The sequence below is a fragment of the Callithrix jacchus genome, chromosome 1 (genome assembly GCF_049354715.1).
Source record: "Callithrix jacchus isolate 240 chromosome 1, calJac240_pri, whole genome shotgun sequence".
NCBI classification, from domain to species: Eukaryota; Metazoa; Chordata; class Mammalia; order Primates; family Cebidae; genus Callithrix; species Callithrix jacchus.
In genome coordinates, this window is record NC_133502.1 from 149,509,786 (window position 1) to 149,525,548 (window position 15,763).

Genomic DNA, 15,763 nt, shown 5'->3' on the forward strand with positions numbered 1-15,763 from the left:
AGGGCATTGATCCCATGAGGTAATAAACGTGCACTTTGACTAGGGAATTTATGGGTTTCTTTTTCTGAACAATACTTCAAGGCTAGTGTCAATCTCCTGATTTCATTGATATTTTAGGGTAAGAGTAATACTCAACAAGTTGCCTGCATGACATTAAGGATGGTGCTCAGGTGAGCCTATCAGTATTTTAAACCTTTGGGAACTAAAACTTCTAAAATTATTGTTTTGAAGTTCAAATTGAGGCAGAAGGTGGGACTCAACTCCAGAGGTGAGGCTCGGACACTAGGCCAAACTGAGGACTAGCTAAAACAGGGATGAGGCAGAAGCAGTTTTCTGTAAGGCACACCTACCAATGTGCTGTGACAGCTTACCGTGGCCATGACAACACCTCATAGTCGCAGCTCCTTTCCATAGCAATGAACTCATGACCCAAAAGTTATCACCCTTTTCTGGGCAACTTCTGCATAAACCACCCCTTAATCTACATGTAATTAAAAGTAGGTATAAATGCAACTGCAAAGCTGCCCTGAGCTGCCGCTCTCAGCACACTGCCTGTGGGGAGGTCCTGCTCTGCAGAAGTCAGGGAGCTCTACCAGCACCGGAGCTGCAACACTGCTGAAGCTGTAGTACTTCCACTTGAGTCAGGCTATTTTCTTCTACCCTAACACCAGGTTGCCATGAATTCTTCCTTAGGCGAAGCCAAGAATGCTTGCAGGCTAAGCCCTACTTTGGGGCTCACCCGCCCTGCATCAAAATGACATGTAAAATATAGATGGTAGGAAGTGTAGTATGAATTCTCACATAATAAATTTTCATATGAATTGAGTTTCTTTTCAGAAATACATTGGAATGTTACTTATAGGAGTTGACAATTATTTAGTATACAAAAGAATGTTTATCCTACATGTTCTGGCTATTGCAATAGAGGTGAAATATATTTATTGCCTATATGAAAGAAATATATTTATATGGATATATGCACAACTGCATAAAAATTCCTAACTAGGTAATTTAAAATGTACTAAATTTATTTTTTTTCTCACCCTCATGAGGAGAAGGGAATGATAGCAAACATTTGTTATTTTATGCTGAAGTTTATTTTCATGTAAAAAGTTCTCATCACTCTATTCAAGTTGCTGGAAGAACTTTAATATTAAACTACTTCATTAGTCTGCAGCGAAGGCTGAGAGAGAACATGCAAAGCACCTTTCATTTATATAGTAAATGGTAGCCAGTGTTATTTTCTGTTCATTCATTCAACAAATATATAGTGTGCACTAGACAGAACAACAATTTCCGCCCTCATGGAGCTTACATTCTAGTAATGGACCACAGACAATAAATAATGATTATAATAAGTTACAGGATACTGTATAAGGTGATAGTAGAGCAGTGTGAAAGGGAAGATTCACTTCAATATTTTCAATATTCAATACAGTATTGAAAAGGAGAGCAAAGTCATCTTTATTAATGATTCAAGATTTGACCTTCTCCGTCCTCCTGCCCCTTTTCCAACACTTTCCTCTTGTCCCCAGCAGGAAGAGCCACTCTCTCCGCTAGGCATATTCTGAGAACCCAGGTCAGGCTGCAGCTGCAAAAGAAGAGGCTCAACCAGGGAGGAAAACACTGAGTTACCACCAGAAAAGAGGCAACTCCCTAGCAGCAGCCGCCATAGAGGCCTGCCCACCTGTGCACCCGTCCCCCTACCCAGTTCACAATGCAGCCTGCTTCTGCAAAGTGGTGCCATCAACGGGAAGATGTCCTCATTAAATTTTGTGTTGAAGACAGTAAAGATGTTGATGTAAATTTTGAAAAATCCAAACTTACATTCATCTTTTTTGGCGGAAGTGACAATTTTAAAGATTTAAGGAAAATTGACCCTTGTCACTGTGTTGATCCAAATGATTCCCGGCATCAAATAACAACTTTATATTGTTTACAAAAAGGAGAATCTGGCCAATCATGAGCCAAAGTTAACAAAAGAAAGAGCAAAACTTAATTGGCTGAGTGTGGACTTCAATAATTGGAAAAGCTGGGAAGATGACTTGGATGAAGACGTGTCTAATTTTGATCATTTCTCTGAGATCATTAACAACATGGGTGGTGAGGATTTACCAGAAGTCAATGGAGCAGATGCTAATTCACAAGATAGTAATGAAAAAATGCCAGATCTGGAGTAAAGAATATTATCGTCAACTGGATTTTGAAAAAGAAAAGCAACTTCTCTGCAAGATTTCATAATTGAGAGAATTCCTGAGTTGACAGTTCTCAAGGCAGTTGCTGTGTTTGCCTACTTTAACCCATATGTCAACTTGTTTGTGTTTTTAAAGGCTTCACTGAGGGTTGATATGTACCAGCGTGTGGGCAAGTTGAAGTCAGCTAAGGCAGTAACCTTACGCACGAACATTCCCAGACTTCCATGAAGCTGTTGAGGTCCTAGGTAATTGATGAACCAGTTGTGATAAATGAAATATATCATCGAAGTCTCCTTTTCTTCATAACTTAAATACCGATGTGATAGGAAGCTCTCAGCTTTGGCAAAGATAACTAAATTCAGGGTATAGTATATGGACTCAAAAGCAGATAAAGCAAATTGGCTGACACCTTAAACTGGTAACCTGCTGTTCTTGTGGTATACACTTCAGGACTACTCCACTAACGTTTAGATTTCAAAAATTTCACTTCACACTATTGTATGTAAGTGACCACTTGTCAGTGTGCCAGATGTATCATAGCTAAAATGAGTAAATGCCGTAACATAGTTTCTGAAGCCTGTGGTATTGTTTGTCCCATAAGCTTTTAATTCTCTTAGCATGAAGGACGAAGGAAGCTGTACATTGTTGCTTGAGAGTCTGCAGCTTTAGACCAGATTTGTATTTGCACTGGAAGTATGGCAAATGACTGAAAAAAGGTTAGTACACTTTGGATTTTTAATGTCCTTTTTTTTAAATTCTGCTTGTACCAAGGCTGAAAACCTCAATTTATATTAATGACAGTAGAGATATTTTTTATGTCTACATTCTTTCTAATAAACTGCTGGAAGACTTCTTGGCTGTCCTTTTAAGTGTCTGGCTTACTGTAATTTTATGCATTTACCATTTACTATAATGTATTTTTATTTGAGGAAGAATTTAGGATTTTTCCTCTGAAAAAAAGTCTTGCTGCAATGTCACAGGAAACCTTTTAGAAGTGGATCTGTAATAAAAAATTTACTGTGGTGAAGTTGAAAAATATCACTAAAATAATTAACAGTAACTTTCTCCTTCTGCTCTAATCTGATAAATTGTTACTATCCAGTGTTTTCTGACATGGTACTTGATTTTGGTTATGTTACTTTGGTGCTATTCGTGTTTGCCTTTTCTTATTTTTGCCAGTGTACTATACCTCAGTCGCATTTAGAAGACCTGATGGTAAGAAAAGTCAAGTAAATAATAAGTAAAATTATTCGTTTTACGATTTATCCACCATGTCCAATTTGGTTAGCTTGTTATGCAGTATAAGTGAAATAATAGGTTTTTACCCTGTGCTCTTTTTAATCATTAAAATTAATAAAAAATGTGTGTGTTGAGGGGAGGACATTCCTCCATGAAAACTGGTAAAGAGAGTTGCTTCTTTATTTTCTAGGAACATCTAGTCTTCTTAGAGTTGACTGGTCACATCTGGAATGAGGTGCTTCCTGAGAAATTTCTGAATCTCCTTCCAAGAATGTTCCTGTGCAGCTGCGTGTGGGATCACCTCTCCTCCCCAGTACATTTTCATATCGTGCATGATTGAGGCACAGCACAGAGGGGAATAGGGAGGCTCTAACAGGTGGCCTGCCCCAGGGTAAGATAGCAGGGTCCAGTTGTTCTTTCCATGTCTCCTTAGCTGTCCTATGGCTTGCTCAGCATGTGCTTTGCTGTTGAGATTCTTATCATCTTCTCCCACAATGAAGAGGAGATGCCCCTGGACCTCTTCAATCGGAAAAAAATATTGACTGGCCTCAACTTGAGTTTCCTTAAAAATCTGATAGAACTCTACTAACCCCAAGGCATTGGTGGATATTAATTGTGTAGAATAGGGAAGGGGCGGATAGATCTGACCACGATATACCTGTGGAACGCCACAACTAAAGTTGGTCCCATTAATAAGTACCGCGGCTCTGACTTGTTTTAGATGAATAGCCATCGACAGTCCAATCGCTGCTCCTTTACATACAGAGACTACCCCTATGCCTGAGCTGAAGACCTGAAAATAAACAATAGAAATGAGAAATTATTCTATCCTTCTTTTAGGATAGAATCTCCACAATCTCAAAAAACCAAAGAACTTCAAAAGCAAGTATTAATCCCACCCACAACCCTAGCTATAGAATTCTGGAATATATAATATGTATTCAAAAGAAATACTCCAAAAACATGTCAAGCTTTACCAACTGTATATTATGGATTCAGTATTGTGTTTGGTCCTGAGTTTAAAATTCCTTAAAGAAATGCAAACATAGTAGGGAGAATGAGAAATGGTACGTGACTATTGTGAATAATGTGGTAAGTACAGTGACTAGTAAACTTTCTTGCACCAGTTCTGAGCTCCCTTTAGAGGAAAGGGCACCTTGTAGGAAGAGACTGAGAAGGAAAGTGAGATCAGTGGGGTACAGCATAGAAACTTCAACAGAGGATTCTAGATTTGCTTTGGGTTTCCCAAAAGTTTTCTTATTTTGGAGAAAAATATCATAAAGGAGACTTGGTTCAGCTTCCTCCCTCATTGTCAGTCATCAAATAAACATCCTCAGATCCTCCACCCGACAGCAAGCACTGGTAATCACAGAGAAGAAAGGAACAATCTCTTGTCATTAAGGAACTCACTGCCAGATGGAGAGAAAGGAGGAAAAAAACACAACAGTGATTAAGGTATCATAAATTCTGTGATATAAGAATGCATATAGGCCAGACTGCCAACCCAGATTAGCAGGGAATAATGGCAGGATCAAAGAAAGACTATCAGAGGAAACAGGCTGCAAAATGGGTCTTTATATCAAAAAAGAAAGCCAAGCCTGGGCAACATAGTGAGACTCCATTTCTACAAAACTTAAAAAAGTTAGCTGGATATGGCAGTGTGTGCCTGTAGGCCCAGCTACTCAGGAAGTTGAGGTGGAAGGATTACTTGTGCCCAGGAGTTCAAGGCTTCAGTGAGCCATGATTGTGCCACTGCACCCCAGCCTGGGCAACAGAATGAGACCTTGTCTCAAAAAAGAAAAAGAAAAAGAAAGCCAACAAGAAGGAACAGTATTCTATGCTGAGTATAGAAGACACTGTTAGTTGCCTACACAGAAGCCATTCTCTACAATTTCAAGGCTAATATGACCGTGATTTTGTCCAGTGTAGCAATATATCCAGCCCCAAGGGATAAATTCTGATGGGTCCTAATCTATTCCCCTTTCTCAGCCCCTCTTCTAAGGCCAACATTTTATTCCTAAAAACTTTGGTTTTGCCCCATGCAAAATGACACAGAATCATGAAGAGAAAGCCTATGTTTATGGTCACTGTTTTCAGACTAAGATGCTGGCCTGTTGACTTAATTCCTGAAACTGCCAAAGTCATTGTGTGACCTTCAGAGTAAGGATAGAAAATTGCAGAAATGTCAATCTAACCTCCTTGACCAAAATCCACACTGAGTTTCTAAACCAAAGTTTGAACCACCTATCACCAAACCTGTTATGTAAGAGAATAAGAGGCTTTATGTTGATATTGCTTAAGCCACCATCAGCCACTTTTCTGGGAAATGTAGCCAAAACATTCCTAATGTATTCACCATGGGAGAAACACATGCAAAAACTGAGAGGCAATGAAGAGCAAGGCATTTTGAGGAACCACAAGTAGTTCTTCAGTACTTGACTTTAGAGTATAAGGTGGGAAATAACATAAGAAGTCTGGAACAGAAAACACCAACTTTATGGTGCATAGCTTTGAAAGATGTATTAAGCATCTTCAGTTCTTTTCCAAACTAAGGAGGAGAATTAGGACAATTTTTAAGATAGGTACAAGATAAGACATAGGAAGTTTTGTCTAACATGCTAGGGAGTCTGGCCTGTATCCTGTAATAAATAGGGAGACTTGTAAGCCAAGTGAGTAAAATAGCTGTGTTCTATGAAGGCCCGTCTTACAACTCTGACTTGCACAAATGGAGGCAGAAAAGCCATAGCTTATTTCACTGGCATAAGCAGGAAATTATGATGTCCTGAACTAAGCTAACACCAGTAAAAATGAAAAGAAGCCACGTGTTCATGAGTTATTTTTGAGTATTGAGTGTATTGCTCCCGTTTACCAGTTTGGTTGGGAATTCAACAGAGAAGGAGTTAAAGAAAATTGTTTCTTGTGCCACAAAATAAAGCTCTGATTCTCCTTGAGCACTGGCTCCTGGTGAGGACAGTCTCAGAGAGAAGCATCACTTTTCTAAAACCTTTGTTGACTTCCTGTATTTATTTTAATTGATCTCCTGTATTTTAAAGGTATTTTATAAACCAATGTTTGGGATATTTTCTATACCACCTAGAAATACATGAATCAATGTACAATTAATGCCAAACTGATGGAAATGTGAGATATTCTTAGGGTAAGAGGGAAAAAAACTAAACAAATGGAATGAGTTATATGTACTCTCTATTTCCTACCCTGCATATTTAATAGGAACGGCTTAAATCAATTAAAAGTTCCTTTCCAGCTCTGAAATTCTGTATTTTTTAATTTTAATTTTTTTTATGTATTTATATTTTTATTTTTTGAGACTGAGTCTCTCTTAGGCTGGAGTGCATGGCACAATCTCGGCTCACTGAAACCTCTGCCTCCCAGATTCAAGCAATTCTCCTGCCTCAGCCTCCTCAGCTGGGACTACAGGCGCCCACGACCACATCCGGCTAATATTTTTATTTTTAGCAGAGAGAGGGGTTTTGCTATGTTGGCCAGGGTTGTCTTGAACTCCTGACTTCAGGTGATCTGCCCACCTCAGCCTCCCAAAGTGCTGGGTTTACAGGCATGAGTCACTGGGCCTGGCCTAACTTTTAGTTTCAATTGACAAATAATAATTATACATATTTATGGGGACAATGTGATATTTCAGTGCATATATATGTGGTGGAATGAACAAATCAGGCTGATTAACACATCCATCACCTCACAAACTTATCATTTCTTTGTGGTAAGAACATTTAAAATCTAATCTTTTTTTTTTTTAATTGCATTTTAGGTTTTGGAGTACACGTGAAGAACATGCAAGATTGTTGCATAGGTACACACATGGCAGTGTGATTTGCTGCCTTCCTCCCCATCACTTATATCTGGCATTTCTCCCCATGCTATCTCTTCCCAACTCCCCACCCCGTTGACCCTCACCTATTTCCTCCTGACAGACCCCAGTGTGTGATGCTCCCCTCCCTGTGTTCATGTGTTCTCATTGTTCTAATCTTTTAGCTTATAGTAAATATATTAGTATTTACTATGGTCACCATGCTGTGCAATAGATCTCCAGATCTTAGTCTGCTTGTCTAATGGAAACTTTGTATCCTTTGACCTACCTTTCTCCCCCACCCCTCCCAGTCCTTTATCTTAATATAAAAGATAGAGAGTGGCAGTTATGGTAAGGAAAGATGGGAACTCAGAATGGATTTGGCCATGGAAGATAAAGTAAAAAGCAAGTATAACACGAATGAACAAAAAAATCATGACTCAAATATGTGCATGAAACAAATATGTTTCTGACCCTTGCCAAAACAATAACTCTTGTCACAACTTCTACTACCAAATTTAGGATCAGAAAATTCTGAGTTCTTAGAAGTTACTTAAAATCAACAGGTAGAGAAACTAGACCTGCAAGAAAGATCTGTGTTCTATCATCCTGCAGAAGAGACAATGTGAAGCAAGTTTAATGGGATTTCTTGGAGTCTGGGGGAAAAAAATCTGGTTTCCAGGCCTGAATTAATTAATCATTAACTAGCTATTTATATGACATTGGCAGGAATAGTGATGAAAAAGTCATATAGCAAATATAAGGGAAACGAGACAAAGACAGTGAAAAGGAGAATCACATAACCTCTCCACTTCTCAACTAAGCTAAGAAGAAGGCTCACGATGATAATATTGACTGACAGTCCAAGGGCAGTTCCATTATATGCATCAAAAATAGCCATTTAAAATTTTCAATACATCAGTAGATTTTCAGTAATTGTTGCTTATGTTATTTCTGCAAACCTGATTATATTTTGGTGATCCTTATATAGGATCTACATACCCATGTAGTATGCAGATTTAATTTTATTTCAATTCTTATTAAGAAAAAAATAGAGGCCAAAGCGGGTGGATCACTTGAGGTCAGGAGTTTGAGACCAGCCTTGCCAATATGGCAAAACCCCGTCTCAACTGAAAATACAAAAATTAGTCAGGTAGTCTACAGGGATGCACCTGTAGTCCCAGCTACTTGGGAGGCTGAGGCAGCAGAATCTCTTGAACCCGGGAGGCAGAGGTTGCAGTGAGCTGAGATAGCACCACTGCCTCCAGCCTGGGTGACAGAGTAAGACTCTGTCTCATAAAAAAAAAAAGGAAAGAAAAAATATTGGTCAATTAACAAGGGTTAATAAACTCCAACTCTATTATAGTAGCAAAGTACATGTTTTAAGATTTTAAAAGACATATGAGTTGAAAAGCAGTATAGTATTATGTTTAAGGGCTCGCAAATAACTGAAGATTCATACTCATCTTCAAGGAAATACAGATTATCTGTCTGATTAAGTATAGTGATGAGAAAAATGAGAGCTAGTTAATAATTAGAGTTCTAAGACTGAAGAATTATGCAGAAGTCTGATCATAGAAAGTTTTGTCTAACATATGTTCATCTTTATTGAGTGCTTAGTATTGCCAGGTTCTATGATAAGCATTTTGCATGCATTATGCTTTTTCTTTCTTTTTTTTTTTTTTGAGACAGGATCTTGCTTTTACACCCAGGCTGGAGTGCAGTGGCAGGAACATGGCTCACTGCAGCCTCAACCCTCCCAGGCTCAAGCAATCTTTTCACCTCAGCCCCTGCCGAGTACCTGGGATTATAGGCACCTGCTACCACATCAAGCTATTTTTTTAATATTTATAAAGACAGAGTTTGACTATGTTGCCCAGGCTGGTCTTGAACTGTTGGCCTCTATTGATCCTCTCATCTTGGCCTCCCAGAGTGCTAGAATTACAGGCTTGGGATATCACACCCAGCCAGTCCCTTTTTTAAAAATAACCATAATATCCTTTGACCTCTCTTAACTTCCAAGTATGATTCTTTCTCAGTGAACTTGAAATTCTATTCATGCCCATGTTATTTATAATTCACATAATTTATTTCTTATCCAGTGTCTTTTGCCCAGAAAGACAAAATGCATAGGAAGTTAGCCTGTGCCCATCGTAGTATCAAAAGGGACTGGCTTCTAGCCAAGTGCCAGATCATGCCACTGCACTCCAGCTTGGGTGACAGAGCAAGACCTTGTCTCTTAAAATAAAAAAATTAAAAATAAATAAATAAACCCAGGGATTCAAAGCTACTGAAAAGGTAAAAATTACCTTAGGATGTTTTAGGAGAAAGTTGGCAGCCTCCTCAAAATATTCCAAATCTGTTACTTCTGGATTGGAGGGCAGGTCTTCATAGTCATGGTAAGCCAAGGCCAAGGAGGCAAAGCCACGATTGGCTAGCAGACTGGCCCGAATTTCAACCAGCCCACCCAAATCACCAAACAAATCAATTACCCCTGGGAATTGACCCTCTCCTGAAAAATAACAAAACAAAACAGAATTGTACATGAAGAGGTGTGAAAAAGATAATAAAAACATGAGAACACAAAGCAGAAATGCAAAATTACATTTCAAATGTAATTTTGAAATTAACATTTAAATTTTCATGTACAGTTCCAACATGTTTAGCCTTCTATCTGAGGCAGAATTAAGGCCCATTGAATGTATAATGGAACACAACACCTAAATGTTTGGGAACTACATTCACTGACATATTTACTCTGCAGCTGAGGAGATGGGAATTCACAGTAGTTTCTATACTCTTGTTGTAAAGAAAGGCAGAGAAATAAGGCCAGGGCTTCTTTTTTGTTGTTTGTTGTTTTTGAGATGGAGTCTCACTCTGTCGCCCAGGCTGGAGTATGAGGGCGCAGTCTGGGCTCACTGCAACCTCTGCCTCCCGGGTTCAAGCAATTCTCCTGGCTCAGCCTTCTGAGAAGCTGGGATTACAGGTGTGCACCACAACACCCAGCTAATTTTTTTTGTATTTTTGGTAGAGATAGGGTTTCACCATGTTGGTCAGGCTGGTTTTGAACTCCTGACCTCATGATTCGCCCACCTTGGCCTCCCAAAGTGCTGGAATTATAGGCATGGGCCACCACACCCAACCAAAGCCAAGGCTTCTTAACCTATAAAGAAGTTTACAAATAGGTTTTAGGAAGTCCATGAAGATCCTGAAATTACAATCTATGCTAAATATGGTATATATATATATTTATAGGTGAATTTTACTTATGAGGTTCCACAGGTTTAACTTGGTTCTCAAAGAAATATACGGTTCAAAAAAGTTTTTGAAATGGTTGTATTCGCTAAAATCCTGACTTAACACTGCTCTGTTACACTCATTTGACTATACAGTGATGAAATCTTACACCTAAGCATGTGTAAATGATGGGCCCTTTAATTCAATAACACTATGCTCATTTTCTGCAGGCTGACACATGGTAAAAAGTAGGGATGGCCAGAGTATCACTCTACACTCACTCCATATAGGCCACTTTTTTCCAAAACAAAGCAGAACCCACACACTGAAAGAAATTTACCATGCACTTATTAGGGATATTCTATTCTTTTATAAGTGGTTTTAACTAAGACAGACCAAACCTATCCATGTTTGAAAGGAGTGGCTTGATTTAAAGGGGTACTGGGAATTTTAAAAAATTACTATAACTAATCACATTGAATAAAAAAGAAATAAAGTGATGTTAAATATATCTTAGTTACAAATTATCATTTGCATAAATAAATAAGGACGTTTTGACCTTCTGATTCACAAGAATGGGGAACACTTAAAAGTACTGAGTCTTTGATCTTTGAAGAATGTTGCCATCAAGAAATATTTGTGATCTGGCTCAACCTCCTTATGACCTCACACAACTCAACTCTCTTTTGTTCCCCCTATAGAAAACACACTTGAAGCAAGAGACCCAGCACATGCATCATTCAAGAGGGTTCACAAACAGCACACTACACCAGCACATCATTCCAAGATGGAAGGCCTGCACCAATAAACAGATTTTTAACTGGGTGGGATAATAGAGTCACAGCAATTTGTGCTAAAGTGGTCTACGTGCTATTTACTGGGTATTTTAAAAATTCAAATTTATCTGAACAAATGCATGGTTGTAGTGAATTTGGAAAGGAAAGCTTTTATTGCTTCTTCTCTTCTGAGAAATTAACTTTGCTTTATTTGGCCCCACAATAAACTCTGAGAAATGTACCAATAGATGTTTAAACAAGTTATTTGTTGGTATTTGGAGATTTCTGTGGGAAACTATGAGTGTTCCGATAAGTTTTGTAGCCATTAGGAAGCATGTTATACTATCTGATTCATGGAATAGTCTATAAATATGTAATATTTATGAAACTAGAGGGTACAAAGTTTCTTTGCATTCTCTATATTTGCTGCAGTCTTTCAGTGCATCTTATCTGAAGCTTGTTGTGGCAACAAGGTAATAACCCATGCCTAAACTGAAACTCAACCTGACAGAGCCCGCACAAGGATCTGGGATATGGTTTCCATGACATCAGGATGAGGGTCTTCATATAGCCAGTCTTCAATGCAGAAAAATTTAGCATAAATCCAAAGCTATGTAAATCCCATAATGTAGGGACTCCATAAACTATATGTAGTCACATTCTTAGACAAGGTTCAGAATTGTTGAGATGAAACTTGAGTTGGAGTGGAATATTACCCCATTCTTGTTCTGACCCAAGGTTAACATTGATTGTAAGGCAGGAAGCAAGTGTATTATCCATATTCAAGCTAAATTTCTAGAGAGATAATGTATTTAAAATGGAAGAACAAAACAGAGAAATTCTACTTACCTGAAGGGAGAAAGAGATTTCCTCGAAGGCGGCCTTCTCGAACCTGAATTCGTGTGACACCAGGTGCCACATACCACCTCTTCAAAGTCAGGCTGGCCTTTGGAGCACTGGTAGCTTTATTGTTTGGTAGCAATTCTATGTCATAAAGTTCTAATTGGACCTGAAAGGGGCTATTCATCACATCTCTTTTCAACAGTCTTTTTAATGGCTTTTCAGGTTTTAGGGACCAAAAGAGACCCATGGGGTGGACTCCCACATAATCCCCTCCAAGTGAAGAAGCATGCTCCAGGTCCACCTCACCAAATTCATTGGCCCTATAGTGGGCTTGAGAATAAAACATGTTTCTCTTTTCATCTTCAAGTGATGCCTTAAAACTCACCACCTGAAAGGGAGTCAGGCCTGTAGCTCGGATATGCACCGGCTCATCAACGAGTGCACTCACAGGGGTAGCTGTCAACTGAATCATTCTTGTAGTGTGGCACCTGGGATGATTCCTCAGAAATATCTTCAGCAAAACCTCAAAAAAGAAGAAGGAGCAGTAAAATAAAGTAGAGATAAGGATTCCCAATAGAATCTTCTAGTACAAGACACCTGAGAGCTTTTAACGAATTTCTAGAAGACAGTAAACAAGCCAACAAATTTTATAACAGTAATAAACCAGTGTAGAAGCAGCCAAAATATGCATAAATAGTGTCAATACATCTAGAAATATAACACAATCTGTTATACAGAACCTTTAAGAAATCAGGTACAATGGAGGATAAAAGTGAGATGTGGGGCTGAAAACGGTGATTTACTGAACATCTGTAGATATGAGACATTTGACTTCACACTAATTCCTTCCTCAAGTCCTGTAAACAAAACACCTTGCAACCAAGAGTTCACCTGCAACAGAACACAAAAAAATAGACAGATCATGGAATAAGAATACTATGCAGCCATGAAAAATGAAATCATATCCTTTGCAGCAACATGGATGCAGCTAAAGGCCATTTTCCTAAGTGAACTAATACAGAAACAGAAAACCAAATACCACATGTTCTCACTTATAAGTGGGAGTTAAAGGTCTTCAGGATACCTTTTTATTCAGATATAATATTTATGCCTATTTATGAGGTGCATGATATATTTTGTTACATGCATAGAATGTATAATGATCAAGTCAAGGTATTTAGGGAATCTATTATTACCTCGAGAATTTATCATTTCTATGTGTTTGGAAAATTTGAAGTTCTTTCTTCCTGTTTTGAAATGTACAATACAATGTGTTAAGTGTAGTCATTCTACTCTGCCTAGCAAACATTAGAACTTACTCCTTCTATCTAACTGTATGTTTGTATCTATTAACCAACCTCTCTTCATTCCCACTCCTCACCAACCCACACCCTCACCATCTTCTGATATATATTTCACTTTCTACCTCCATGAGATCAACTTTTTTAGCTCCCATATATTAGTGAGAGTGACATTTGTCTTTCTGTGCTTGGCTCATTTCACTTAACATAATGACTTCTGGTTTTATACATGTTGCTGCAAATAACGTGATTTCATTCTCTTTTATGGCCAAGTAATATTCCATTGTATATACATACCACATTTACTTTATCCATTCATCCACTAATGGACACTTAGGTTGATTCCACATCTTGTCTGTTGTGAAAAGTGCTGCAGTAAATATGGCAGTATCTCTTTAATAGAATGATTTCCTTTCCTTTGAATAAGTAGTGAGATTGCTAGATCAAGTGGTAGTTTTATTTTTAGTTTTTTCAGGCATCTCCTTACTGTCCTTCACAGTGGCTGTACTAAATTATATTCCCATCAACAGTGTTCAAAAAAAAATTCCTTGCCTACTCCTATGTGCTGGATGGTTTTGCCTAAATTTTCTTCTAGGGTTTTTATGGTGCCAGGTCTTATGTTTAAGTCTTTAATCCATCTGGAGTTAATTTTAGTATAAGCTGTCAGGAAGGGGTCCAGTTTCTGCTTTCTGCACATGGCTAGCTTTGGTTTGCTTTGGCTATTCGGGGTCTTTTGTGGTTCCCCGCAAATTTTAGAATTTTTTAAAAAATTTCAGTGAAAAATGACTGGGCATTTTGATAGGGATTACATTGAATCTGTACATTGCTTTCAGAAATATGGTCATTTTAAGTATATTCAGTCTTTCAATCCATGAGCATGAGTTTTTCTTAAAATTTGTGTCCTCTTCAATTTCTTTAATCAGTGTTTTGTAGTTCTCCTTGTAGAGGTCTTTTACCTTTTTGGTTGAATTTATTCCTACATATTTTATTTTTATCTATTGTAATGGAATTGCCTCCCTGATTTCTTTCTCAGCTAATTAATTATTGGTGTATAGAAACACTACTGATTTTGCATGTTGATTTTATGCCCTTTGACTTTATTAAATTCACAAAATCTAAGAGGTTTTTGGTGGGGTATTTATCTTTTTCTAAATATAAGATCATGTCACTGGCAGAGAGGGACAATTTAATTTCTTTTCCAATTTGGATACCTTTTATTTATTTATTTTGCCTGATTGCTCTGTTGGGGACTTCCAGCACTATGTTCAATAGGAGTGGTGAAAGTGCGCATCCTTGTTTTGGTTCTTATAGGAAAGGCTCTCAGCTTTTCTGCATTCATATAGGTTTGCCATATATAGCCTTTAGTATGTTGAGATATATTCCTTCTATGCCTAGCTTGTTGAGGGTTTTTATCATGAAGGATGTTCAATTTTAACAAATGCTTTTTCTGCATCTATTAAAATGATTATACAGTTTTTATCCTTCATTCTGTTGGTGTAATATATCATGTTTATGGATTTGTATATGTTAAACCATCCTTGCATCTCTGGGATACAAACACTTGATTATGGTGTATTATCTTTTTGATGTATTGTTGAATTTGTTTTGCTAAGGGTTTTTACATCTATGTTCGTTAGGAATACATTGACCTAAAGTTTTCTTTTTTTTTTTTTTTTTTGGTCTGGATTTGGTATCAGAATAATGCTTACCTCATAAAATAAATTAGGGAGAATTCCCTGCTATTCCATTTTTTTTTTTTTTGAATAGCTTAAGGAAAATCTTCTTTGTAAGTTTGGTATGGTAGATTTTGCAGTGAAGCCTACTTGTCCTAGTCTTTTCTTAGTTGGCAGACTTTTTATTATTCATTCAATTGTATTACTCATTATTGGTCTGCTCAGGTTTTCTGTTTCTTCCTGATTCAACCTTGGTAGGTTGTATTTGTCCATGAAAATACCCATTTCTACTAGGTTTTACAGTTTGTTAGTGTATAGTTGTTCATGATAGTTCCTGATAATCTATTCTATTTGTGTAACATCAGTTGTAATTTTTTTTTCATTTCTAATTTTATTTATTTGGGTTTTTTTTTTTTCTTGGTTAGTCTAGCTAGCAGTTGATCAAATTTGATCTTACCAAGAAACCAACTTTTTGTTTAATCTTTTGTAATTTTTTCATTTAGTTCTTCTCTAATCTTTACTATTTCTTTCTTTCTGACTTTGAGCTTTATTAGTTTCTTCTTTGCTATTTCCTTGAGGAGCATCATTAGATTATTTATTTGAAATACTTTCATTTTTTTAATGTAGGTTTTCTTTGCTCTAACCTTCCCTCTTCATACTGCTTTTGCTCTTT

General features: G+C 37.6%; 1 protein-coding gene and 1 pseudogene across 3 annotated transcripts in view; one reads left to right on the forward strand and one right to left on the reverse strand.

Moving 5' to 3' along the window:
- Positions 1-15,763, reverse strand: part of LOC100396712 (bile acid-CoA:amino acid N-acyltransferase) — a 34,071-nt gene that overhangs the window by 2,166 nt on the left and 16,142 nt on the right. The window contains exons 2-4 of one of the 3 annotated variants that reach the window (XM_054258392.2): positions 12,123-12,639; positions 9,570-9,772; positions 4,093-4,227 (exon numbers count right to left, since the gene is read on the reverse strand). In XM_054258392.2, coding sequence (XP_054114367.2) covers positions 4,093-4,227; positions 9,570-9,772; positions 12,123-12,588 — 804 coding nt within the window. In that variant the 5' untranslated portion in view covers positions 12,589-12,639. Of the gene's footprint in view, positions 1-1,074; positions 4,228-9,569; positions 9,773-12,122; positions 13,008-15,763 lie in introns of those variants that run through there. The other 2 variants (XM_009000359.5, XM_078373441.1) reach the window with 2 other exon arrangements.
- Positions 1,718-2,180, forward strand: LOC118143600 (prostaglandin E synthase 3 pseudogene; annotated as a pseudogene).